Below are 27,557 nucleotides of genomic sequence, written 5' to 3'. Positions count from 1 at the left end.
GGGAAGTAACTGCTTAATGGGATGGGGTTTCTTTGGGGGATGATGAGCTGTTCTAAATAGATACTGATGACAGTTGCACAATTTTGTGAATATACTAAAAACCACTGAATTGTACACTATAAAATGGCCAATTTTATCATATGTAAATTATATCTCAATAAGCCTGTTATAAAAATAAACTACTGGAGAAGACTTGCAGTGGATTTTGGCTCAATAAATCAACAGAAAAGCAATAAAAATCAACAGAAAAAGAACACATTTTAATACTCTCGAGGAAATGAAAGTGAACAGGAATTCAATTCTGTGTTTTTTCTCCATTGTATCAAAATCTATATAACTATAAAATATCACTTACCAAGCATATATTGTTTGGAGATTGGCACATATGACTTTGTGATAGAAGAAAAAACTTTTTCCTCTACCCTCTTAGATTTAGTTCCTGGGGTCTTGCAAATTAAACTAACAAAAGACAGATAAACGAGAGAAAGGCTTATGATGCATACAGAGGCCTTCCTAGAAAAGAAGTGAAGACCCAAAGAGGCAGTTAGACCCCAGGGGCTTATGTATCATTTTAACAAAGGGTGATACATTTGGAGAAGTGCAATGACAAAGGGAATTTGGGCTTCCAGAGGCAGTGAATTTGGGAAAGGTGAATATATGGGTGGGGAAACTAATGGATGCTAAGGGTTGTTCAGTTTTGCAGATCCCAGTCTTGCCTTCTCCATTGATGAGAGATTCAGAGATACCTTATTCCTGGCTTGGGAGAGGGAAACACCTTCCCAAAGGGAAATCTGTGCTTTGCTTTTAGACAGAAAGCTCAAAACAGTCTTTATGCCCAAGTGGCATATTGTGGGGTGGCATACTCTGATCTCCTTCAGTCCTCCTCTCAGAGGCTATAAGACTTTTCAAGAGATAAATATCTATGAGGTGGATGACGAAATCCAGTAGGCCTTGCTTAAATGTCTTCCCAGTGCTCACTCTGTGAATTTATTTACTAATCATTTTTTCTGTTTCTACTTAAACTAGGGATAGTGAATAAAGAGACTAGCAAGAGGACACACAACAAATCTTGAAATGGGTGTGTTTTAAATGCAAGTCATTAACACATAAAAAACTTCCGTTTTCAGATATCTTGTTTTGCCACTTTGACAAACTTTTAAAACCATAGTAGTAACAAGTGTAAGAATTAGCAGAAGATAACAGATTCCCTCTCAATTTAACATTTAATTATTTTAGAATTTGTATTCAATTGAGACCGTATCAAGGAACTAAACTAAAATAGTCTTATTGTTTAATTTTTCATTACCTGAAAGACTTGAGTGCGATCATACCGACTCTTCTACTTAGTGATAACCTCCTAGATGTTTTTAAAGAAAAGGAGAGAGAGGAGAGGGTACAGGGGATCAGAAGTCAACTGCCCTTTATATATTTAAACAGAACGAAAAGTCTACCATTTATCACAAGTAAGGTAGGAAGTGGACCTGATTTCACTTTAGGAAGTTGCAGAAAAAATCTGGCCTTGGTGACAATTTCATAAAGGGCCTCGGCTACTACCCCAGCTGGGTTTTTCAGAAACAGCTGAGATCTCAGAAAGAAATAAGCCAGCAATTTCACTATTTCCCAACAGAGCTAGTTGTTTCTTCCAAGTCCCTGGAAGTTTAAAAAAATAATAATAAATAATAATAATAATAAAGGATGCCTTTCCACGTTTGTATCACATTTTGTCACATACATCGTGTTCTATCAGCCACCGCTCTGGCCCTTCTTCCCTTCCTCTCTGCCACGACTCACCTCAGCACACCCCTTCTGGGCTTTTCACAGGCTGAGCTATACTGAGCAGACACAAATCAAACACTGTTTGCATCCATCCTAAGAACTGCCCCCTTTAGCACCTTCTTAGAGTTCATGCATTACTTCCGCTCTGCCATGTCTTTTCTACCCAAACTATTTCATAATAATGTCTTTGTGAGATGCGGTCATGTCATCCATTTTTTCTAAAGATTTTACTTATTTATTTGAGAGAGAGAGACAGAGGGAACATGAGCAGGATGAGGGACAGAGGGAGAAGCAGACTCCCCGCTGAGCAGGTGGCCTGTTGCGGGACTCCATCCTGGGACTCCAGGATCATGACCTGAGCTGAAGGCAGACGCTTAACCAACTGAGCCACCCAGGTGCCTCATGTCATCCATTTTTAAATGTCCAGATGAGAGATAAGAAAAAGAATAGTAATAGCTAACGCCTGTATCATGTTTACTAAATGCCAAGAGACATTCTTAAGACTACCCTTGTTAACTCAGTTAATCCTCATGACAGGTCTATAATATGGATACTATTATTGGCCTCATTTTACAGATAAGTTTGGGGTATGAAGAAATTAAATAAACTCGTCTAAGGTTAGGCAGCTAGCGTGGGGCGGCTTGGGATCTGAAGCTAAGTGGTCTGGCTCTGGAGTATTAGCTCTTAACTGCTGTACTATTGGACCCCAGTGCTCTCTGTATCTGCTTGCACAGGAATGCTCTAATAGTAAGAATTGGTTATATATTTGTACTGTTTAGAAGCTCAGGGACAGCATGGTCTGGTCTAGTGAAGAAAGCATAAACTCTGGGGCAAATAAATTATGGCAGCTTTGTGACTTTTGGCAAGCTATTTTGATTTTTTTTTCTAGTTTCCTCATCTGTAAAATAAGGAAAAAAATTAGAGAGTACCTGTTTCTAGAGTTGGTGTGTGGGTTAAATGAGATAAGTAATATGGACTACTTGTGAGTATATGATGGAATATACTGAATTTGTAGGAGTCCCGGGAGAGCTTACCTTTGTTCTGGGTGATCTTGCTTCTCTTTTCCCTAAAAGTGGAAGGCAAAACTTGTTCTTCGGGATTGAGATTTTTACTCTGTAACATCAGTGGTTGTTGTCTTCAAGAAGGGTAGGCTGTGGGTGAAAAGTCTTACTGAAAAATCAAGATAAGAGAAGATCAGCATAGAAGAACATGAATGACTGAAAAGAAAATGCTAGCAATCACACCGTGGTGAGAACACACATCCACACATGAGCAGATACAGTCATGATCCAAGTTGCTTTGTTAAGTACCTGGTTAGGTTGTTGGCCGAGAAATCTGAGAGAATTAAACCCACTGAGTACTGTAATTTTCTTCAGTCAAAATTCTGAATATTTACCCAAATGCTGTTAATGTTTTCATAAATATTTTTACAGCCAATTTCCTTTGTTTTTTTAATAAAACGTATGTGTATATATGTGATGTGATTGCTTTTTTGTCTTTATCCACCATCTTCCATCAAGGGTTGAGGAGAAGTAAATGCCAGAAAAAGGAAGGCACTGGCTCATCAGATTTACCCTTTTTTTTAGAGTGAATAATTATTACATTGACTAGTTTAATGGAAAAGTTCAATGAAATAAGATCCTGTTGTGCTGGAGATGAAAATAGTGATTTGCAAATAAGCCCAAAGAACTCAGTGAGATAAAAAAGGCAGTTTCTGGGGATCGTGGCCGAGCCTCCAGCTCTGTGACTCCCAGCAACCTCTTACCCTCCCTGGCCTCCTCCTTATCTATAAAATAGGTGATTAGACCGAATCAGATGTACTCATCAGTTAACAAAATTTTCCAAAATGCTAATGTACTCTATTACATTGAATGTTGCATCTTTGGCATAAGAAAAAAAAACTCCATTAATAAGCTACTTCATAAAAAATTAGAGTAGCATTTACTCTTGTTTGCACTAAATTCAGGTCAAAACTCTAGGTTGAATGTATTTTAATCCAAGTTTTAATTAAGGTTTCTTCTTAGAACAGATAGACCTTTAACTCTAGCCATATGTAATTTTCTACCTCTAGGCTTAACAGGTTCCCTCAAAGTTCAAATGCAAGGCAAGTTGATGGGTAGGTAAAACCTCTCCTTGGCTGTCAGAGTGGGGAATGCAAATGGTACGAGCCAAGACAGAGATGGTGATGAAGGGCTGCAAATTAGGTAATGATAAAGAAGAAATACAACCATTTTTCACATACGTTGTACAAATGTACATAGTAGAAATTACTTAGGAAAGCATGAAGAAGCAAAAGATCATCTATAATCTCAGTACCGAGAGATAGATGATTAACATTAGGGTCCATAGTTGGACAGCTTTTTTAGAATGTAGGTATACATATACTTATGCATAAATTTGAGAGCATATTTTTATTTAATAATGTGTATTTTGCATGTTGTTAATTTATCACAGTCTACCTTCACAGTTATGTCACTTTACACCTAGTGTGGAGCTGACAACTGGGTCATTCTCACTTTTCCATCTATGTGTCGGTGTGCATTTTACTTCTGCATATGTTTTAAAGCCCCCAATTCACTGTTACTGTTTCTGCTTTGGATAATCAATGATCTTGTATATTTGCCTTCACTTTTGCCATTTCTGTGTTTCTCTGTGTGGGTCTAAGCTTCTGACTGGCATCATATTCCCACTGCCTGAAAAAGTTCCTTTAATATTTTTTGTATTACAGGTCTGATGGTAATGAAATCTCCCAGTTTCTGTTTATCCTAAAAAGTCTTTATTTCTCCTCGGTTTTTTAAAGATATTTTCACTGCGTATAGAAGTCTCATCAGACAGGTGTTAACTTTTCAGTATTTGAAGATTCCACTTTGTTGTCAGCATTACATAATTTCTAAGGCTGTCATTTTTGTCCTTGTTCTCTATATGAAATACGTCCTTTCCCCTCTGGTGACCTTCATGATTTTTCCTTTATCTTTTATTTTCAGCAATTGGACTGATGCGTCTGACTGACATTTGGTTGTTTATAGTTTATCTTGCTCGAAGTTCTCCAAGCTTCTGGGATATGTGGTTTCATACATTTCATTATTTTGAGATAATTCTTGAACATTGTCTCTCTGGGTATTTCTCCTGCCCCATCTCCTCTCTTCTTATGTAACTCCAATCATTTGTTTTATACTGTCCCCCAGCCCTTAGACTCTGTTCTTTCTTTTCCACTCTTTTTTTTTTCTTTGTGTTTGGATCATTTATACTGTTGTATCTTTAAGCCCTCTGATGCTTCTCTTAGCTGTGTGAAGTCTAGTGATGAGCCCATCCAAGGAATTCTATGTTTCTTATATTGTGGTTTTTCTTACCGAGGGTTTCTATTTGACTGAAGTCCCATGTCTTTGGTGAAATTCCCTAACTTTTGATACCTGTAGCTCACTTGTTCCACTGGACAGAATGCAGGAGAGACTGAGGTCAGTAGTGTCTTTGTGTGAAAATGGGCATACCTGTCTGTCAGGCTGTGCGTGTGGAAGGTTGAGTCAGTGTAGTCAAGAGTTAGCGGAGTTTACATCTTGTTTGAGGGGACTTCAGCTCCCTATAGAGGAGGGCTACACTGCCTCATGCTCAGGGTAGTGGCAGGGGTCAGAGAATATTATGTGGTGTGGGTGCTCCGTCCTCAGTTCTCCCTGCACATGTGAAGCATGGAGGTCTCTCACTAAGCTCCTATCTGACCTCAGCAGCTTACTACTCTTGCTTGTTACTCTATGCTAGGCTTGTGCGGGGACTGAGGGTTCTTTTGTTCTGGCTCAGCTACAGTCTTAGATGTGTGCCTAGACCTCAGGGTTGGGTCTTCTTTTTTTTCTTTAAAGATTTTTATTTATTTATTTGACAGAGAGAGAGAGACAGTGAGAGCAGGAACACAAGCAGGGGGAGTGGGAGAGGGAGAAACAGGCTTCCCGAGGAGCAGGGAGCCCAATGCGGGGCTCGATCCCAGGACCCTGGGATCATGACCTGAGCCGAAGGCAGACGCTTAACGACTGAGCCACCCAGGCGCCCCAGGGTTGGGTCTTTCTTAACATTCCCACCTTTTCGATTATGGCAATCAACCTCTGCCTTTTATCTGTGGTTTTAGAGTTGAAGGCTTTTCATATATACTGCCAAATTGCATCCCAGAAAGCATGTGTAAGTTTACATTTCATGAGCAGCAAATGAGGGTTCTCTTAAGCATGCATTTTCATCTCTAACATCACTGGGCTCTTTTGATATGCTGGGATTCCATATTTTTGTTGTGGACTTATACAATGGAAGTATAGCACTGGGTCATGTGCATAGTAGGACATAAAACATTTTTATTGGTTAACCAATGAAGGAGAATATAAATGTGCCATTGAGTGGTCTAGGGGTACCACTTTCATTTTGATTTGTTCCTAATTGACAGAAGCAGTCACTACCAGATTCAGGAATGCAAAAGTATGTATTTCATTCAGAAGCTCCATTTGACAGAGAGGAGAAGCAATAGTTGTTTCTAGACCACTGCCCAAGAGTCTAGAAAACTGAATTCTCATCCCGATTCTGCCTCTAATTCACTGTCTTTTAATATACAAATTACTGACCAGTTCTGTTCCCCCGTTTATCTGTCAAATAGGATTAATGATTTAGTTCAATAGAGTGTGGTGAAGATAAAATGAAATTATGTAAGTGTAAGCCCTTTACAACACTTTTTAAGTGCTATAGAAATATAAAGTATTCCTCTAGGGTCAGAGAGGTGTAGAAAAACGTGGGAGTTAGAATTTCAAGGCAACTTTTGACATCTATGTATCACCGTATGAGAGAATACATGAATATGGAAGAGAGCAAAATTAGAAGTGGAGTCTTTCTCTCACTAAAATTAGCCTACTTGTAATGGAGGTTAATTAAGTCCTTCTCAACCAGGCAAGGGCACAGTTTTAAAGGGAAATCACATGTAAGCCCTGACTCCCACCGGAGAGGGATGAGATCTTTGCACCATCTCCCACTCTGGGCTCAGTAAGCTTCCTGTTAGACCATGTTTCCTACAGACCTAACCTGCCTCTCCACCTGCTGTCTCAGGTCTAGAATTCACCCACTGTGCTGCTTGGGTCTGCACTCGGACAATGGAGACAAGCAAGACAGTTAAAAAGTCATCAGGAATTTTGTTTCCTTCTGCCAGCTTTCATTCACACCAAAAATAGTCCACACCAAAGGGGACCAAAGCATACACAATGCACAGCATAGAGTTCTACTTCCTCTTTTGTAAACTGTTACACATAGTTGAAACCTTCAGCTGTAGCCTGGTAGATCTAGAGCAGGGTCAGCAAACTACCATCCCCAGGCCAAATCCGGCCCACCGCCTGTTTTTGTAAATAAGGTTTTATTGAAACACAACCATTCCCATTTCTTTACATATTTCATATGGCTGCTTTAGCCCTACAATGGCAGAACTGAATAGTTGCAATAGAACTTGTATGTCTTGCAAAGCTGAAAATATTTGCTATCTGGCCCTATGCAGAAAAAGTTTGTCTACCCTGGTCTAGAGCCATGATACTCATCCTATGTACTCCCCACCAGCATTACTGAAGCAAATTTGGTTTCCTGAGGTCTTTCTTCTGCTTTCATGTAATGAATCAATTGATACTTTGGCACCTAAGAATGATGAGGGCAAGAGTTGTTCAGATAGGAGAATGTAATGCTAGGAGCATTATAGTTTATAATATTTAGAAAAGTTTATAGAAAATACAGGGCAAAAGAACATATCCAATAACACTCCATGAGGATGAAAGCAGCTAAATCTGGAGGTTAGAAAAGTCTACACAATGAATTACTCAGTTTTTTCAATAAATAAATAGTCATGGACAAAAGAACGCAGAGTTGGGCACCTACAGAGATTAAGAGACGTAAGGGACATTTCAAACTAATGCAGGTGTGGCTCTTCTAATTTGAACAACTCTGCTGAGCTAACTGGACATAATGGGAGAATTTGAACACTGACAGGGTCTTGGTGTTATGAAGGAATTATTTTTAGTTTGTTAAATATGATAATGGTGTTGTGATGACTTGTTTAAAAAAATCCTTATCTGTTAGAGTTAAATTGCAGTATTTGTGGGTGAAATAATATGCCTAGGATTTTTCTCTTCCTTCTCTTAAATTTCTGCACACACACATACACACACACACACACAAAATAGCAGGGAGCATAGAAGAAATAAAATCACCAAAAGGTTGATAAGTATTGAACCATAGTGTTAAGTACATGAAGCTCATGCCTTTTTTCAAACTGTGTATCTGTTTGAAAATTTTCATCATAAGTTTTTTTCTAAAAAACCCAAGCTGAGTCATACTTTAATTTGAATCCTGGTTTTGCCAGCTATTTGTGTTTTGGTAAAATAGACATTATAAGTCAGATTGTTTATGGCATTGTGAGGATTATGAGAATTAAATGAGACAGTAAAGAGTTAAGCACAGTGCCTAACACACAGGAATGATCAGTACCTGGGAGCTGTGACATTGTATCTGCTATCAAACGACAAGAACATAACCCCTTACAAGCTGAGATTATGCATCCTATAATTGACTTATGTGAACAATGGACCTTAAATCCATATTGTTGCTACACAGGAGTAAGGAGCCAAAATAGATAATGTTTTCACTGTATACACACACTTCCCTGACAATCTGGAAACAGCCATAGTGCCTGTAAGATGCATGGAGGAAAGACCTGTAGTATTGAGGGGTCATGACTGGAATTTCAGATTGTCCTAACAAGACGTGTATTCCTCAGTGGGAATTTCAAAAACAGTTTTCTGTGACATTCCTAATAAATGCCTGTGAACATATTTTAAAAGCCCCACGTGCATGGGCAGTCCTGTGACTTTGGTACTGACCAGTTTCCTACTTGGAGTTGCTGTTGTCTCTCCTTGATATCTTGTGCTCAAATGAACCCAGAGATGGCTCTGAGTAACATGATACTCCTTTCACTGAGTCTCAGCCAATGTAATCAGCCACTTAGTCAACCACTCATTACCCAATATGTATCGTGCAAGCTTGTAAGACAACACGTTGACTTAACGCTGCAGGATTTTAGAGCAAAAAAAATAAAAATAAAAATAAAGCCGTCTCATCATCAGTCACTTCAGTCAAATGAAATAAAGTTGGACCCAACCCCACAGACTGTGTTCCTTAAAATTCATCCCTTTTTGGGAGGGATGAGTAAAATTACTGTCAGAAATGTTGGGATGTAAATTTACTGAGTAAAATTACTCTCAGAAATGTTGGGAAGTATTCTGTTCACAATGGCTGTTAAAAAGAAAATTAAAAAGTGAGAACACGTTGGGGGAAGTTGAGGAAGCGGTGTTTTGGTTGAACTAAAAATACCGAAACTGTACTTCTTTTCTGTTCTCCTACAGAATGACATCACGCCTTTACACGTTGCATCAAAAAGAGGAAATGCCAATATGGTAAAACTATTGCTTGACCGAGGAGCTAAAATTGATGCCAAAACGAGGGTAAGAGTGCAATTTGTGTACATGCTTATACTTCTTCTCAGGAAGTAAAAATTCTTCTGATACCTTCACACGGGCTCAACGCTGGCTTTACTTTTCCTTCATTTGTTGTAGTCTCTGAGAAAATGACTGCTAAAGTTATTTGTCCTAAAATGGGATGCTGATCCATATTTATAAATCTACAATACATGTTTAAGTGGTGTGTGGCTTTAATTATAAAAACCAGGCCTAAGGTCTAGAGTTTTAGTTGAGTTAGATTTTTAAGAATTCAGTCACTGCTTGACACTACAGTCCGGGCTGTTTGGTCAGTGTGACATTCAACTGACAGTTATTCTATTTAAAAACAAATCTGTCTGCTTTTGCACACTGCTGGTGGAAATGGAAAATGGGGCAGCTACTATGGAAGAACGTATGGAGCTTCCTCAGAAAGTGACAAATAGAACCACCCTACCATCCAGCAGTTCCTCTACCAGGTATTTACCCAAAAGTATTGAAAGCAGTATCGTGAAGCAGTATTTGCCCACTCGTGTTCAATTGCAGCATTATTCGCAATAGCTAAGAGGTGGAAGCAAGCCAAGTGTCCATCGACAGATGAATAAAGAAAATGTTATGTATACATGCGATGGAGTATTATTCAGCCTTAAAAAGGATGGAATGCTGTCCTATCCTACAACAGGAATGAATCTTAAGGACGTCATCCTGAGTGAAAGAGGCCAGTCACAAAAGTATAATACTATATGATCCCACTATTTTATGGGGTATCTAGAGTGGTCAAAATCATAGAAGTGGAAGCAGAATGGTGCTTGCCTGGGGCTTTGGGGACAGAGAAATGAAGAGTGTTGTTTAATAGGTATAGAGTTTGAATTTTACAAGATGAAAAATTTCTAGAGATGTTACATAACATGTGAATACAGTTAACATTACAGAAATGTGTACTTAAAATGGTTAAGGGGGTACATTTTATATTGTGTGGTTTTTTACCGCAATTTAGAAATTAAAAAAAAAAAAAAAACTACAAATCTGTTGGGCTAGGTGTTTGGCATGCTGCTTGATTTGGTGAAATGCATTGTGGGTAGGGGAAGGAACTGAGTCCCAGAAGCAAGTTCAAATCCCAGATGCTAACCTTAGCCAGTTGACTTCAGTAAGCTGTTTAATCTTCTGCATGTAATTTCTCTATCTGAAATTAAAGAAAATTAATGGCCACCTTGAAGGGTTGTTGCAATGATCAAGTTAATGTTTGTAAACTGTGTTGGCATAAAGTCGGCCAGAAATAAGTCCCAGTCATTGCTGATGACTTCAGAGGTCCAATTAGCACTAAACTTCTGACCAAGGGATTATCGTTTTCAACATTTCATGTATTTGTTATAAGGTGTGAGCAAGAGTGGGTAACAAAGGCTAGTAACAAGGTGATCTCACTATATACAGCCCCCTATCTAAGAGTCTTGGATAGTTTGTAGCCCCCGCAATCCTGGGCTTCCTCCGTGCAAGAATCCTGATCTTAGTGTTTCCATAACTGGCCTGGTAACCTGAATTTGATTCCTGCAGCTCCTTGATTTACTACTTTATTTATTGTTCACTGCATTGATTCACTCAACCAATATTGAGGGTGCCTGTTGTGGGGCAGACACGATGAGGAGATAGAGCAAGACTGCAAGACACTGTCCCTCCCCTCGTGAAGCCGATGGGCAGTGTGTCCCCTGTACTCTGACCGAAAGACGGCCCCACTGTAGGTACTTAGCAGGAGATCCACACTGCTTTTTCCTGATAACTACATCTGTACCTTAAAAGAAACAAGCTTTCTAGAGAGGAGGAGTGAAGAATGATGAAGTTTGACCCCCTAGAGGACTGTCTGGCTGGGCAAGTAAATTGAACAGAGCTCTTTTTGAATTGGCTTTGCATTATTTAATAAGAAGCCATAACCATATGCTAGAGCTGCTGCTTTAAATGGCAGAGGTCTTCCGCTAATATAGGCTATTTAAAGAGGTTGTAAGGAATAAGACAGAATCAGTGCTTATGCCTCTTGATTACCATGTAGAGCTAAAGGATCATTTGTGACTAGGGAGAATTTTTATGAAAAGAATGAGGACTCCTGGAGCCAAGCAGGAAAGAGGGGATTGAAGGGATATACCTGGATATCTGGCTAGGGTTTCAGTGGCTAAGTGGATTAGAAATTACCTTATTTCTCCCTTGATAAAATCATCAGTCACAGGCAAAATTCCTTTTTCGTCATTTTGCATCATTTACCAAACACTTACTTGCTGTATTTGATACAGTGACCGGATGAAAAGGGTATCTGGGGGACTCAGGCCCCAGGTTTAATGGGGCATATAGTGACACCAGGGTTAAAACATAAAAATCTTCTGGACGAAAGTATCCGAGATAGGGAATAATGTAGTAGGCAACTTGGCACACTGTGCAAATTCAGGATGCAACTTGGTTTCTCTGCCATTTTGCCTCCCTGTTCTGACAGGCTCTCTGGTTTGGAATAAGATGCGGACTCCTTTTTCCCATCCATTCAGTTGTAGCTGGGATTTTCTTTTCTCCTGTGCTATGTGACTGGCGTGTGAACGTGAAGGAGACAGAAACAGAGAACAGAGAAGCCTGTCCTGCTTCTGTTGTTGTCCCGTAGGGAGTAGGGGGAGGGTGGGATGTGAGTCAGGCACAGGCTGAATTCCTGGCAGGCCGTATTGAAGAAAGTGTAGTACATACCCCAGATATGTAAACTATGCTGTGTTCTTCTCATCAAAGCTTTCCTTCTGTCTGGCTGAAATGACTGAGTAGTGATCGGGTGTGTGGGTGAAAGGGAGGGAGGCAGCTGAAATGTCAGAAAGCCCTGGGGACAAGCCTAAAAACAGAAAACAAAATTGTTCATGAATACAAGTTTTAACTACTCAATCCAGTAGCTCTTGGGAAAATAAATGTTGTTATCTACTGATCCACCTCTTACCAGGTACTCATTACTGTTATGGCTACCTTGTTGCATCAGTAGTCTGCCCTGTTTCATGCTGTCCCCCATGTTTAGAGACAGGGAAACATCCCTGGATTTCACTTCAGGGGCCAGCACTCCGTGGGACCTGGTCAGCTCCCTCTGTTCCCTGCATGGGCTGCTGACCTAGTACAGGACTCAGGTTCAAAGCAGACTCTTAGAGCCCTTTAATTCAAGCAAGAAAACTTGAATTATGCTCAGAGTAGTTTAGCTAGGACCTGAGCAAGATCTTACCAGCTGGAAAAGCAAATGAGAGTGCATTTTATTTTACCTCAGTGACCTGATCTCGAGTCTTAAGTGTGACTTGCAAGTAAAATTGTGATCTTGGGCAAGTTCACCCTCCTGAGTCTTAGTTTCTGTCCCAGCACAGATGGGGAGTTGTTCCAGATGGTTTTACAAGCTCTCCCATTTGGAGGGGCACTGGATATTGTTAACTAAGAATAATTAGTTACTGTAAAATTCAAGATGGTTATATAAGTTAGGTTGACGTTACCAAGATGTAAAGTAAGAGACCTCAGCTTCCATCCCCCCAACGAAGATTGTTAGGCAGCTATCCACGAAGAAAAGCAGAGAGCTTAGGAGTCTACTTAAGAATCTTCAGTGACTGGGGGTGGGGGGGAGTAGGGCAGAACCCTGAGAATAATTGCGGAAGAAGGGAAGGAAGACGAGCTTCATTTTGCCTGCATCATCCGATGCCGGCCTGGGAATGCCTCAGCCTGAAAGAATGTCCCTCACCAGGAGAGGGAGAGTAGGGTGAGTGGCCGGCTTCCCTAGCCTGCAGGACACCGCGTAAGGGAGCCCACCCAGAGACTGGCAGAGCTGCGATGACTAGAGAGAGGAAGGAACAAAGAAACGTAGGTGCTACCCGTATCAGGCACGCAGCAGGGACAACCTTAGCAGCTTCCTCGCCGCGGAAGTAACTGATGGCCGGCGCAGCCCCGGCGGGCCGCCTGCAGATTTCACTGGGTTCTGCCCCGCGGATATTCACATTCACAGACCCCAGACTCCTGAGTCCTCCCTTCCCTGCTCCCTGCCCACACCCCACCCCCACCTACCTCCATCCCCTGCTGCTAGAGCCAAGGGTCCACACCAGCAGACAGCCAGTACAAGATGGCAGCCACGAACCCCGTGCGGACCCCCACCTCCATGTGCACACTTGGGCCTAACGCCTCCCCACACTGGCCTGATCCTCATCATCTTCACTGCTGTCCACGTACCTGTGGCACATCGCCACAAGCCAGGGCCTCACAGCGGTTTGTGGGTCTGAATTTGGCTCTGCTCCAGTCACTGGCCTTCACCACTTGGCACATGTGTAGGGAACCTTCTAGTGGTGCACCTGTATGCCCCAACCAGACCCTCATCAGTGGCCTCCGAGGCTAGGCCCACACCCTTGGGGAGACCCTGCAGCTGCAGGAGTACACGCTATTGGCAGGGCCCCCACAGCTGTTTGAGGGCTGCATCTGGCCCGCCTCCTGCCCCTTGACTGACACCCCCCCCCCACGCCAGCCTCCGCTGTGCTGTGCCTGCCATGGTGAGGCCTTTCAGCCACAGTAAGACACACGGACAGCCATGGTCCCCACAGCTGCTGGTGCACCTGCAGCTGGCCCTGGCCCCCACCACTCTGTGTATGTTTGGAACCAGCGCCCACCACTACATAGACCCGCAGCTGGTCCCTGCTGCTGTGTGCACACCACCAGCTCCGGCCACCACTACTGTGCGCCCCAGCCCCTGGCCACTGGCCCTGGAGGTGCCGCAGACGACTCCAACAACCCTTGTAGCCACTGCCGACCCCCCACAGTGCTCACCAAGAACCACGCAGTTGTCAATGTTGTGGAGCTGAGTGGCCTGAGCGGATGAGACATCATATACCCCTGGGACACACTCCCGCATTTGGACACACATAAATGGCTGCCACCTTGTACCGGGGCTTATAGCACACTCCAGCATGCCCCCACCCACGGGTGAAGGTCTTTCCATAGCTAGGTCAACTCATCAAGTCTGCTAGAGGTGACTGCTTCTTTAAATGTGCAGACATCTATATGCAAGACTACAGGGATCTTGAAGAATCAGGGCAACCCAATACCACCAAAGGAACACAGGAAGCTTCCAGTAAGTGACCCCAAAGAAATGACGATGTCAGAATTGCCTGACAAAGGAGTCAAAATAATTGTTCTAAAGATGCTCAGAGAGCTATAAGAAAACGTAGTAAAACAACTTAATGAAATTAGGGGAAAAATACAAGAACAAAATGAAAAGTTCAACAGAGATAGAAAATATAAAAAGAGAACCAAGCAGAAATTTGGAGCTAAAGAAGACAGTGACAGAACCAAAGACCACAATAGAGCGCTCCAACAGCAGAGCGGATCAAGCAGAAGCAAGGGCCTTTGAAATTATCCAGTCAGAGGAGCAAAAGGGAAAAAAATGAAAAGGAATGAAGAAAACCCGCAGGACTAAAAAGGCACCACTATGTGAAAACAATCTACCCATCACTGAGTCCCAGAAGGAGAAGAGAAATTTACCCGAGGACTTAACAAACTGACTTCCTGACACCACCCCCCAAATCCGCAGAGTTGTAAGGGTCAGGAGGGGGAAGAAACTAGACAAAGAAGCAGGTGCCCCTAGAGAACAGAAATTAGAGTTTTTTAAGAAAAAATATTAAAGAAAAAGCACCCAGTGGTTTTATGCAAAAAAAGAAGTCACTAGAGTTCTATTGATTAATTGATAAAGCTTTAATACAGCATTTAAACTGCATTTCCAAGTTGTGGAATATTATTCAGCCATAAACATAAAGGGAAATCCTGCCACTTGCAACAACATGAGTGGACCTTGAGTGCATTATAGGAGGTGAAATAAGTCAGACAGAGAAAGACAAATACTGCATGTCATCATTTAGATGTGGAATCTAAAAACATCACACCCACAGAAACGGTAGAAAGGTGGTTGCCAGAGGCTGAGAGGTAGAGGAAATGGGGAGATGTTAGTCAGAGGGTGCAGAGAGTACCAGTTATAAGGTGTATCTATTCAGGTATCTAAGGTTTATTTTGGTGACTATAGCTAACAATCCAGTATTGTATATGCAAAAGGTGCTATGAAAGTGGACCTTTAGTATTTTGACCATAACAAGAGCAAAAATTATGTGAGGTGAAGAATGTGTTAAGTAACCTTATCATGGTAAGCATTTCACTATGTATGTGCCAGATCATCATGTGGTATAACCTAAACCTACACAATGTTCCAGGTCAATTTTATTTCGGTAAAGTTGGGGGGACGCTGGGGAAGAGGCTTATACATGAATGTTCCTAAAAGCATTTAGCTAGGATCTGATGAACCACAAAGCCTGTGGTCCTTTTTCTATTTAGTTCATTTCAAGAAAGCTTCTCCTATTTTCTCAGCCTCTTAATGGACTGATGTCAACTGGCTTGTTATCTTATTCTCCCGTAGAATAGACAGGAGTAGGTACCTCGAGTATCTCTGTAATAATGGTGGCAAATGTGCTGAGATATAAACATATATCAAGGCAGATTTTTCCAGTCTGGTCTATATGCAGATCCTAATTTTAAAATAATTTTTGAAATTCGTTCATTTTTTTTCAGTAAGATTTTAATAGCTTTATTTATAGACAAATGCTTTGCAAAGAATGGCTACTTGTGATAGCCTGCTGGTTTGTTTTTTTATTTTTCCTTTAACTCTAGCTCTGTGTAAAGCTAGCATGTATACTTCTTGAAGGAAGATACTTTGCAATGGGTGGTATCTTGTCATTTTCCTTCTCCTTTGCATCAATTCACAGCCAAATCAAAGGCTCAATGTGTACCCGAATCAGAACCATTTTAAGGCTTCGTATCATCTTCCGAGTTCTCTCTTTTCACTGGCTCTTCTCTACCCAATAGTAAAGGCAGCTGTGCTTGTATTTAGGGCTTCAGAAAAGATGGCCGAGTTCGAGGTAGAGTCAGTAATACCAGTGCTCTGATTCCCAGAATGCCGCTCTAATCACGCCTCTCCAGCTTCCGGTTGTCCTAGCAGGTGCCGCTGCCCGCATCCTCACACAATCCCGTTGCTACCACATCACATCCAAGGCTCCACCTTGGCACTCAGACGGACACATTCATCTCAGTATCTGTACCACTTAGCATACTTCCTGGCATATACCAGGTGTTTAGTAAGTATTTGCTGAATATATAAAAAGAAAAGATACTCTCCTTAGTGTTAATTTGCCAAAAGGTCTTAATTTTCTTCGCTTTATACTGATCCTTTGGTAATGTAATTTTGCTCCCTGAAGTTAATGGCTTCCAACTGATTTATAAGAATGAAGAGGTATTTGTGTGCAAGTACATAAGGGGTTTTCAGAATACCTCAAATCTGTCGGTTGTTAAATTCTTACTATTCTGGGAAGGTGTCAGGGGACACTTGGGTGCCCTGTAATTTTAGCTTGTCCTTTCCCAGAAATGCAACTGGTTCTATTTTACAGGTTAAATACAAAGAGAAGAGTAATATTGGTATTGACTTTTACTTTCTATTTTATTTCCAGAGGTGTACTGCCCTACCTAAAAATAAATCCTTGAAGGAAATATTAAATATTTTATGGTCATAAAATAGTCTCCATCAAAGAGAAAATTCTAATACAATACTTTCTCCTTAGAGTTCCAACATAGACATGTTGACTAGAGCATGTGAAATAATGCAAAATACTCTGGGTTTCTACATTAATCAAGATGAATTTGATACTATTTATGTCATTCAAAAATAAATTAATTTTTAATTTTTACATCACAAATATTAAAAGTTAATTGAAATTTATTTGGATTCAAAGAAGGGCAATGTCACCTTCCCCCTAAATGTTACTGTGAACCTTAAACTGCTCTAAAAAAATTAAGTCTTAATATTAAAAAAAAGGAAAGTACAATTAATTATGAAATGCCCTTAGCTTTCAAAACATGAAAATCTCTTTAAAGGAAAGAATGATTTTGAGAGTTGCAAAGAGTTCTGAGAACATGACAGGAGCATGTTCTCCCCCTCTGTCTCTCTCTCCTAATGATTTTACAGCATATTGGAAACCCCATTTCCCTTACCAAATTAGAGATATAAAACTATTGGGTAAATTTTGTGTGCCACTGAAGCCAGGCTCTTGTGAAGAATCTACAAAGCAGGCTCAGGACAGGTATTATTTACATTAATTCCTGTGTGGTTCTAAGTGCTGGTGCCCAGAGGGTACTCTACTCTTTCTCCTATTTTCTTGTGATGTATGTCAGTAATGCTCACATCCTATTTCTTTTAAATAACTCGACATCCATTAGGCACACAAGTATTCTATAGTTATCAATGGTAAGCATATTTAATTATTCTCCTTCCCAAAGGAAAGATACGGTAAATAAATAAGTCATTATTGCTTTTTTAAAGTGTCAACTTTAATTTGAATTTTTTCCATGTGACATCTTCTAAGAACTATATAAAAAGCAACTTTATGTGTTTAAAATCATATTTTATAATAAGGTATTCAGTTTCTACCTACTGAAAATTCAAGAAGTCTCTTACCTGTTTATAGAAGGAATATTCCCAAAGTAGTGTGTGATAGAAACAAATATAAACTATAATGGTATAGTGTGTAGAAGTCACATATTCATGTTTTTACTCAACTGTATTAGAGTTTTGACTTCAAGTAATGATGGAGTATTTTATATTGAACTAAACCTCCTGCTGATAAAAATCATAATCTCTGGAAAAATAGTTTTTAAAAAACTTCTTTGGAGGCACTGAAAAGTAATCAAAACTTGGCATAAATTGGAGTGAATTCAACTTTTGAAAGAACTAAATAACATAAGATGAGATCTATATTTATATGGCAGGTACTGTGATACAGTTCATGGAGAAAGTCACAGTTTTATTGTCTTGAGGTCAGAGGATCAAGTTTGGGGCTGTAAGAGTGGCTGGATATTCAGGGAGGAATCACTGAAAGGAGGGAACCACAAATAAAGCGCTGAAGTCAATATAATAACTCCCCACAATCCTTGGCTGAGCCCTGAAGTATGTATGTTGGGGGCGTTGAAACACCAAGGAGGACAGAGGGAAATAACAAGTAAAAAAAAAAATGGAAAGCTGAGAAGAAAGTTCAGCAGGGCCTTTTGCAAGGAGGACAATCACCATATCAGGGAGGCTTGGTAAATATCTTTGGTTTTTTATTAACTCTACAAGGACTGCATCTTAGAAGTTATGACTGTGTCCCAAGTCTAAACTTACTCTTGGAATAAGGACAAAACTGAAACAGACCTGCCATTGAAAACCTAAAACCAAGTCCCTAAAAGATCAGTCTTTATAGCATATTATTCACAATATCCAGTATTTAAATTAAATTTAACATATAATTTAAAAATTAGTAGTATACATGAGAGGCAAAAAATTCTGACTTGCAGTCCAAAGGAAAAGTTATGTAATAAAAACAGAACCATAGATGACTCAGATGTTGGAATTAATAGACTTTAAAATAACTATGATAATATGTTAAAGATCTGAAGGAAAAGATATAATGAGTAAGGCAAAAAACATTTTCAGGAGAAATAAGGAAATCTTAAAAAAATAAATCGTAGAACTAAACAATATCTAAAATTAAAAAAAAATTAACTGGATGGGATAAAGAACAGATTGAATACAAAGGGAGAAAGAATTGGTGAACTTGAAGACAAGTTGTAAAAATCATCCAAACTGTAGAACAGAAAGGAAAAAGATTAAAAATCAAATTAACACCATATCAACAACCTATGGAATACTAGCAAGCTGACTAAATACATACGATGCAGCCCAAGAAGCTGAGGAGAAAGAGAATGAAGTAGAAAAGATTTCCACTTCAGTCATAAACTGCAATCCCTGGACCCAGGAAACTTAGCACACCCCATGGAGGATAAATACAAAGAAAGCCACACAGAGGCACATCATAGTGAAGCTGCTAAATGTCAAAGATAGAGAAAAAAATGTAGACAGCCAGAGAAGAAGACGCATTATAAATGGGAAAACAACGATGAGACTGTGATCTAACTTCTTATCAGAAACACTGGAGGCCAGAGGTACCTGGGTGGCTCAGTCAGTTAAATGTCTGCCTTCGGCTCAGGTCATGATCCCAGTGGGATCGAACCACACATCGGGCTCCCTGCTCAGCGGGAAGCCTGCTTCTCCCTCTCCCACTCCCCCTGCTTGTGTTCCCTCTTTGCTATGTCTCTGTCAAATAAATAAATAAAATCTTAAAAAAAAAAAAAAACCCACAAAGAACAGAGTGGGGAAATAGACAACAAATAGCATAAGAGTGTGTGATCTAGGCTCAAGAGAGAAACACATGGTTGTCTAAGCAGAGAGAACAACAGAAGGACTTTGCCTTTTTTAGTTTAATTTAAATATATAGAATGTATGACAGGGACAGCAAGGAAGGGAATTAGAAAGAGATACTTCTCTCTCCTCTACATAAATGGTGGAAATGAATTCTAGATCTTAAAAGATTGTCTTACAGTAGAGGGAATCCGATCCCTCAGATGGAGGCGAGGCGAAGTATAAATTCTGAGTCCAGCCATTTGCTTGCGCATGACCTTGAAGAGGTACATCCATCCTCTGGAGCAGCTTTCTCATCTAAAAATGAAACTTCTGTTGCCTTCCTCGTAAGTTGTAAAGACTCAATAAGATCACAAATATAATGTGCCTGAAACAACAGGGGGGTTTCAAAAAATGTAATAGCACTCCCTCCTAGGCCAAATCTACCACCACTGAACACACACAGAATGAGGATACAGTCAGAATTTTTGGTAAAAGTATACAGATATGAGAATAGCATTACTGTTGGACTGCAGTTGCTGCCCTTTTACTTCTCTCTAGCTGTGTGATAACTCTCCCCTCCCTGAGTAGTACCTGCTTTTTGTTTCATTGTTTTCAGTTTTCAATTAAATATCACATCCTGTTTTACATCCATGATAAAGGAAAAGAGTTCTCTCTGCTTGATTTCCTTTTTCTTCTCTAGGGTGAGATTTTTTTTTTTTTTGCTTACAGGGAAGGAAAGAAAGGAACCTACAGAATATAAGTCAAAATAAATGTCCATTTTTAAAAGTATTTCCCAAGTCATGGATTTATCATTTCAGTATTGGCTTTGAGCAAATTCAGTCTGTTAAGAACATATTGTGGGTGCAGTATTCTCAGGTGTGATGCCTTTGTGTCCTGTTCCATGCTTTTCAGCAAAACAGGACCTGAAAGAAAGCCTTTTTGACCTTCGAGTGTACAAAGTTTTGCTCTTAGGCTAACACAAGAGAGCATTTTGTCCAGCCAGTAAAGTACAGTTTCCCACCTCAGTAATAAGATTACTGTCACTGAGGTGAAATATGAGATCTGGATGAGCCAGTTGGCTTTGCTTCAGAATTCTCCCCAAGGGAATACTTGTTCATTATGTTAGCGCTTTAAAAATCAGGGGAATTGGAAAAAAAACGAACCCTGTGCAATTTCACTTCCCTCCCATAATGTTACTATGGCAACTCAGCATCCCTCTCTCCCGCTCTGCTGCGCAAGCACACATGCCACCACCATTCATGAGACAGCCTCCCTGGCGCCCTGGGAATTGCCTGGGTCAAGTATTTGCCGACCGGAGGTCGACACTGTCATATGCAGCTGAAGAGCTGCTTTTTGGTCCTAGACCCATTCTAAGTAACCCTGTATATTAACTGTAAATTTCTAGGGGCTGGGAGCAGGTTAGAATCCTCATTTTATATTGGAAAAAAACACTGCTCTAGTTTTAGGGAAAGGAGTACGCCTGATCACCGCTGTGTTCCAAAGCACGGGATCCACAAGAGCTCCCTTTAGCCTTTTAAGCTTATAGTATTCTAAGTAAGAGGAAAATATCTTATTTAGAACAACTCCTCTGGTATTTTTCTTACTCTGAGAGCTGAAAAGACTCGTCATAGCCTTTTGTCACATTTTTTAAATCATTTATTCATTGAGAATTTTATTTTTCTGGAAAGAAAGACAAAATCTAACACTCCTGAAGTACAAAATGAGTCTAGTCTTAAAAAGGTAACAAGGAAAGGAATTTTTAACCAACTAACTAGAAAACCTTTTTTGAAAGACTAGTGCCAAAACCCATTCATTTGGTCTCTCCATGCATTCATTTACTCATTTTTATTAAGCAACTATCACGGATACAGTACTGAGTTACCTTCTCTGAGAGTGTCAAATATCCCTTAAACTAGTAGCCTTGTGCTCAGAAGCAGTCTCGTTGAAAGGATAATACCTGTTCACAAAGGACTAAGACACTCAGTAAAAAGTTAGAGTTCCCCAAAAGAAGTGCAGATAAAACAAGGCAGACGCCCTGCAAATAGGATGCTTGTGTCCAATTTTGGAAAAGCTTCCTAAGAACACAGGACTTTGAAACGGTACACATTGGAATCTTGGAGAAAGTGGAAAGGGAACTCCATGCAGGTACCCCGTGTGGGCAATGCAGAGAAGCAAGACGACAAAGTGCTGCAGAGAGTTTGTGGAGGGGGATAGGAGGGAGGGGCACTCGGGGAAGGCTGCCTGCGCTAACCCTGGGAACTGAGGCTTGGCCAGAGAACGAGTGGCAGTTATGGAAGGTCCTCGAACACAGGGCTTCATAATCAGAACGGTGCTTCAGGTGCGTGAATGATAAGCCTCACCCATTTCAAAGCAAAAGAAACTAGTTTGAAATTCAAATTTTTTAAAAGGTTTTTTATTTATTTTATTTTTATTATTTTTATTTATTTATTTATTTGAGAGAGAGAATACAAGAAGGACAGAGGGAGAGGGAGAAGCAGGCTCTCCGCTGAGCAGGGAGCCCGATGCGGGACTCGATCCCAGGACCCTGGGATCATGACCTGAGCCAAAGGCAGACGCTTAACTGACTGAGCCACCCAGTTGCCCTGGAAATTTAAATATTTAATTTTTTGTCCAAAATATAGGTATTAAGTCAGTGCCGGCTAATTCCACCCCCCCTTTAAAAAAAACAAAAACAAAAACAACTGAGCTAAGTGTGAAGCAGTACACAGCAGATACCTTTCAGTCTCACTGCAGGTCGGCTGGTGAGCTGTCTTCTTTGTCACCTTAAAAGCCGTGACGCTAAAGACCTTGCATTAACTCTGGGCACCAGTTCTCCACTGACCTGTGAATGTCCCCATAGCCAGGCCAGGCCGTCGTGACATCTTGTACAGCTTCCAGATGAGGCAGCTCTCCTGCTGGGATCCGGGCTATTTGAAGTCATGCACTTTTGAAAAGTTGCAGAGCAAATATGCGGAAGATCCAAAGGAGTCAGCCACTCGCGATCAATGTTAAAAATACTGCAAGTAAAAGTCCAGTTGAAAGAGCCATGCTTCAGGTAGCTCTTTGCAGTTAGCTGGGAACTGAAGATCTTACCCTGGGGAAGCAGCTGACTTGATCATTGAAACCAGGTGATAGTAGGAACAATGGCACTTCACAGCTCTTACGCTGATGAAAAAATTACCTTCCCCAGCTGAGTCTCTAGAGTCAATGAGTTTTTAATAAATAAACACCAGAGATCAGAGGCAGCAGCTGCAGAATGTAGATAAAGGAAGGCTCAGGGTGGCTGAAAGTTTGAACAGAGGGGCTTTGGTGTAATAACTCCTCCCAAGACACGCCTTGTCTGCCCCGCACCGTCTGGTCGAGTTCTGCAGTCAGCTTGTGCCGCCTTGGGTGAGTCATTGAACCTGCTGGAAGCCTTAGAGTCTTCATTTATCACATGAAGATTATACATTTTGTATAGGGGTAGTTGTGAGGATCAAATGATATCATAGCTTGGATTGGCTTCACAATAATCTAAGAGAGGAGAAAAGGTCAGGGGTGTGGATGAATCAAGCTTGATCAGGAGGTGACAGTTGATGCTGAGCACCAGACACCAAGAGACTCATTACTCTATTCAGGCTGCTTTAGTCTGAAATAGGTTTGAAATTTTCCATAATTAAAACTTTTTTTAAAAAATGAAATGGGTAAAAATGTACATCTATAAGGAACAGTATGTCTCAAAGGATTGAGGGGTCACGATTTTGCTCTCAGCTAGCCAAATACTTTGCATTCAGTATATAGCAGTTTGCTTTGGGGAAGATAATTTTCAAGGATAAATGAGTTGGGCTAAAATAATTATTTTTTCTGTGCGTCCATAGTTTGAACATGTCTGAACATATTCTGTTACCTCTTGTGTCTTAGAGTCTACTTATGAGAAAATGAAAGAAAGATTTGACCTTTCAGTTCATGGAAGACAATCACTGCATGACAGGGTCTGTGTGGAATGTTTTTGTGTGTGTGGTGGAAGGTAGATGTAATTATTATTTCTCCTTCAGATATGTTCAGGTTTTACATTATTGGGAAGATACTTGGACATCATGGTGGTTTTTTTTTTTTTTAATCTGTTCTCAGATTTGATTTTATCCTATTTTATTAGCAAAATGCTATTTCCAACTTAAAAATCTATACATTGCTTTAGTTTATAAGAGCAAATGTTTTAAATCAGCATAAAAGGCAGAATATTTGAACATGCTCACAGCATGATCAAATGAGGTCATGTAATGCTTGTGATTCAAATTTCATTTTTTAAGGAATTTTAATTCTGAGATGTGGCTGGTAGGTTAGAAATAGGATTGTACCTCACCGATTATACATTAGGATATTTAGGGTTATTTTCAAGATCTGCTCATACAATCTAGAAAGTCCTTCTACCCTAGCACCAAAGAAAGACCTAACCAACTCTCAGATACCTGGCCGCAGGGTGCAAAACCTGGGGATAAAGGGGGACAGAGTGGAGCAAGGGGAAGAGTTCAGGATATCGGTGTCACGTTAACAACTATGTGACTCTAATGATCGAATAACAAATTCTTGTGCTCATTGGTTGGGTAGAAATCCTGCCGCCAACAAAAATGAAGGACCTAATAGAGTTGTCTTATGATGCATCACTGAAAAAAATCTTTGGTGAAACATTAGGCTATTTTGGCATGTAATTCAGGAGTTCAAAGAATTAGTGAACCTGCTTTAACAAAAGTCCATCTACTTATTTATGCAGACAAGATGTCTTAGCACTAACATTTATAAAAACAAACATTGGGATAGTGTTTGCACCAAAAATAATAAAATTCCTAGGGATAAATTTAACTAAGAAGGTGAAAGAGCTATACTCTGAAAACTATAAAACATATATATAGAAGACAACACAAACAAATGGGAAGATATTCCATGCTCATGGATTGGAAGAATAAATATTGTTAAAATGTCCATATTACCCAAAGCAATCTCTGGATTTAATGCAGTCCCTATCAAAATACCAACAGCATCTTTCACAGAACTAGAGCAAACAATCCTAACATTTGTCTGGAACCACAAAAGACCCCGAATAGCCAAAGTAATCTTGAAAAAGAAAAAAAGAAAAAAAACAAAAAAACAAAAAAACTGAAGGTATCACAATCCCAGATTTCAAGATATCCTACAAAGCTGTAGTAATCAAAACAGTATGGTACTGGCACCAAAATAGACACATATATCAATGAAACAGAACAGAGATCCCAGAAATAAATCCACAATTATATGGTCAATTCATCTTCGACAAAGGAGGCAAGAATATGCAATGGGAAAAATACAGTCTCTTCAACAAATGGTACTGGAAAAACTGGACAGCTACATGCAGAAGAATAAACCTGGAGTACTTTCTTACAACATACACAAAAATAAACTCAAAAATTAAGGGCATAAATGTGACTTGAAACCATAAAAATCCTGGAAGAGAACACAGGCAATAATTTCTCCAACATTGGCCCTAGCAATATTTTTCTAGATACATCACCTGGGGCAAGGGTAACAAAAGCAAAAATAAACTATTGGGACTACATCAAAATAACAAACTTCTGCATAGAAAAGTAAACAAGAAAACTAGAAGTCAACCTACTGGATGGGAGAAAATGTTTGCAAATGATATCTCTGATAAAGGGTGAGTATCCAAAATATATAAAAAATTTATACCTCAACACCAAAAAACAAATAATCCAATTAAAAAATGGGCAGAAAACATGAACAGACATTTCTCCAAAGACATCCAGTTGGCCAACAGACACATGAAAAATGCTCAACATCTCATCATCAGGGAAATGCAAATAAAACTACAATGAGATACCACCTCACACCTGTCAGAATGGCTAGAATCAAAAACACAAGAAACGAGTGTTGGTGAGGGTGTGGAGGAAAAGAATCCCTTGGGCACTGTTGGAAGGAATGCAAACTGGTGCGGAATCCCTTGGGCACTGTTGGAAGGAATGCAAACTGGTGCAGCCACTGTGGAAGACAGTATGGAGGTCCCTCAAAAAATTAAAAATAGAATCACTGTATGATCCAGTCATACTGAGTCTACCCAAAGAATATGAAAACTCTAATTGGAAAAGATATATGCACCCCTATGTTTATTGCAGCATTATTTACAATAGCCAAATTATGGAAGCAGCCCAAGTATCCATCAATAAATGAATGGATAAAGAAGATGTGGTATAGGGGCACCTGGGTGGCTCAGTTGGTTGAGCATCTGACTTTGGCTTAGGTCATGATCTCAGGGTCCTGGGATTGAACCCCACATCAGGCTCCCTGCTCAGTGGGGAGTCTACTTGTCCCTCTCCTTCTGCCTCTCCCCCTGCTCGTGCTCTCTCTCTCAAGTGAATAAATAAAATCTTTTTAAAAAAATGTATGTATAGGAGGGGGGAAAGATGGCGGAGGAGTAGGGGACCCTATTTCAACTGGTTCCCGGAATTGAGCTGGATATCTACCAGACCACTCTGAGCACCCACGAAACCAGCCTGAGATGTAAGAAGATCTGGATCTCTACAAACAGAATATCGCAGGCAGTTGGTTTTGAGGTACGAAGCGGAGATCCGTGATTCTGCGGGCAGATGTCGGAGGATAAACGGCAGCGGGAGGGTGCCTGGCCGTGGGGATCCAGCACCGCCGGTGAGTGACAGCCTCGTTCGCTGCGGACAGGCACAGACTCGCAGACCGGTAGCGTCGGGAAAGAACTTTAGGGCAGCCCCCGGGGTGGAAAACCAGACCGGTGGGGTCGCGCGCACACGAACCGCAGCCCCCCGGACAGAAACCCGGAGCGACGGTCACGCGCACGCGAACTGCAGCCTCCGAGACGGAAACCCGGTGCGCCGTGTCCCGCCGGTGAACTGCAACCCCCGGGGTGGGAACCCCAAGTGGCGGAGTCGCGCGCGCGCGCGCGCGAACTGGGAGCGGCTGGCGGTTTTAGAAGCACAAAGGGCAGAGATGTGCCCCGACCTGGAGGCAGGACTGGGGGTGCTGCAGAGGGGCGCACAACCCAGGCCGCTGCAGTTTATAGCAGCACGGACAGAAACGGAGACAGTGTGGCCCGGAGAGCTCACTGAAGAACAGACTGCGGTCTCTCTACTCTGAAGCAGAGGGTTGGAAACGATCTCTTCTGCTCTGACTTGCGGAAGAGACGTGGAAAGCCGCCAGGGAAAGGCGCCAGAGAACAAAAGCCCCAAAGACTGATTCCCACTGAGCCCATCCCCCGCCACAGGGGGGTAGGGCAACTCCGCCCAAACAGGGTTGCCTGAGTAACAGTGCAGCAGGCCCCTCCCGCAGAAGACAGGCTGGGAAAACAAGAGGCCAGCAGCCCTAAGGTCCTAAGAAAACAGGTGCATCTTGCTTGGGTTCTGGTCAATAATTTGGACTCTATACATTCCCTCAAACACCCATCAACAGAATGACTAGGAGGAGGAGCCCCCAAAACAGAAAAGACTCAGAGATTATTACTTATGCTGCAGATTTACAAATGGATGCAAGTATAACCAAGATGTCGGAGATAGAATTCAAGCTAGCAATTGTGAAGACAGTGGCTAGAATGGAGAAATCAATTAATGGCAACATAGAGTCTCTAAGGGCAGAAATAAAAGGTGAATTGGCAGAACTTAAAAATGCTATCAATGAGATCCAATCCAATCTAGATAATCTAACAGCTAGGGTAACTGAGACAGAAGAGAGAATAAGCGATCTGGAAGACAGTATAATAGATAAAAAGGGAAAAGAGGAGGCCAGGGAAAAACAACTCAGAATCCATGAAAATAGAATCAGAGAAATAAGTGACACCATGAGGCGTTCCAATGTCAGAATAATTGGAATCCCGGAGGGAGTGGAGAGAGAGAGAGGGCTAGAAGATGTATTTGAGCAAATTGTAGCTGAGAACTTCCCTAATCTGGGGAATGAAACAAACATTCGAGTCCTAGAGGCAGAGAGGACCCCTCCTAAGATCAAGGAAAACAGGC

At 40.9% G+C, this 27,557-nt stretch overlaps 1 protein-coding gene across 19 annotated transcripts in view; it reads left to right on the top strand.

The window, feature by feature from the left end:
• Positions 1–27,557, top strand: part of ANK3 (ankyrin 3) — a 511,278-nt gene that overhangs the window by 316,543 nt on the left and 167,178 nt on the right. For all 19 annotated transcript variants that reach the window (XM_032423837.1, XM_032423844.1, XM_032423836.1 and 16 more), the window contains one exon: positions 9,180–9,278. In XM_032423837.1, coding sequence (XP_032279728.1) covers positions 9,180–9,278 — 99 coding nt within the window. The remainder of the gene's footprint in view (positions 1–9,179; positions 9,279–27,557) is intronic.

The sequence above is a fragment of the Phoca vitulina genome, unplaced genomic scaffold (assembly GCF_004348235.1).
Source record: "Phoca vitulina isolate PV1807 unplaced genomic scaffold, GSC_HSeal_1.0 scaffold29, whole genome shotgun sequence".
Lineage (NCBI taxonomy): Eukaryota > Metazoa > Chordata > Mammalia > Carnivora > Phocidae > Phoca > Phoca vitulina.
The sequence above is the reverse complement of the archived record's forward strand: the minus strand, read 5'-3'. Positions and strand labels throughout refer to the sequence as shown.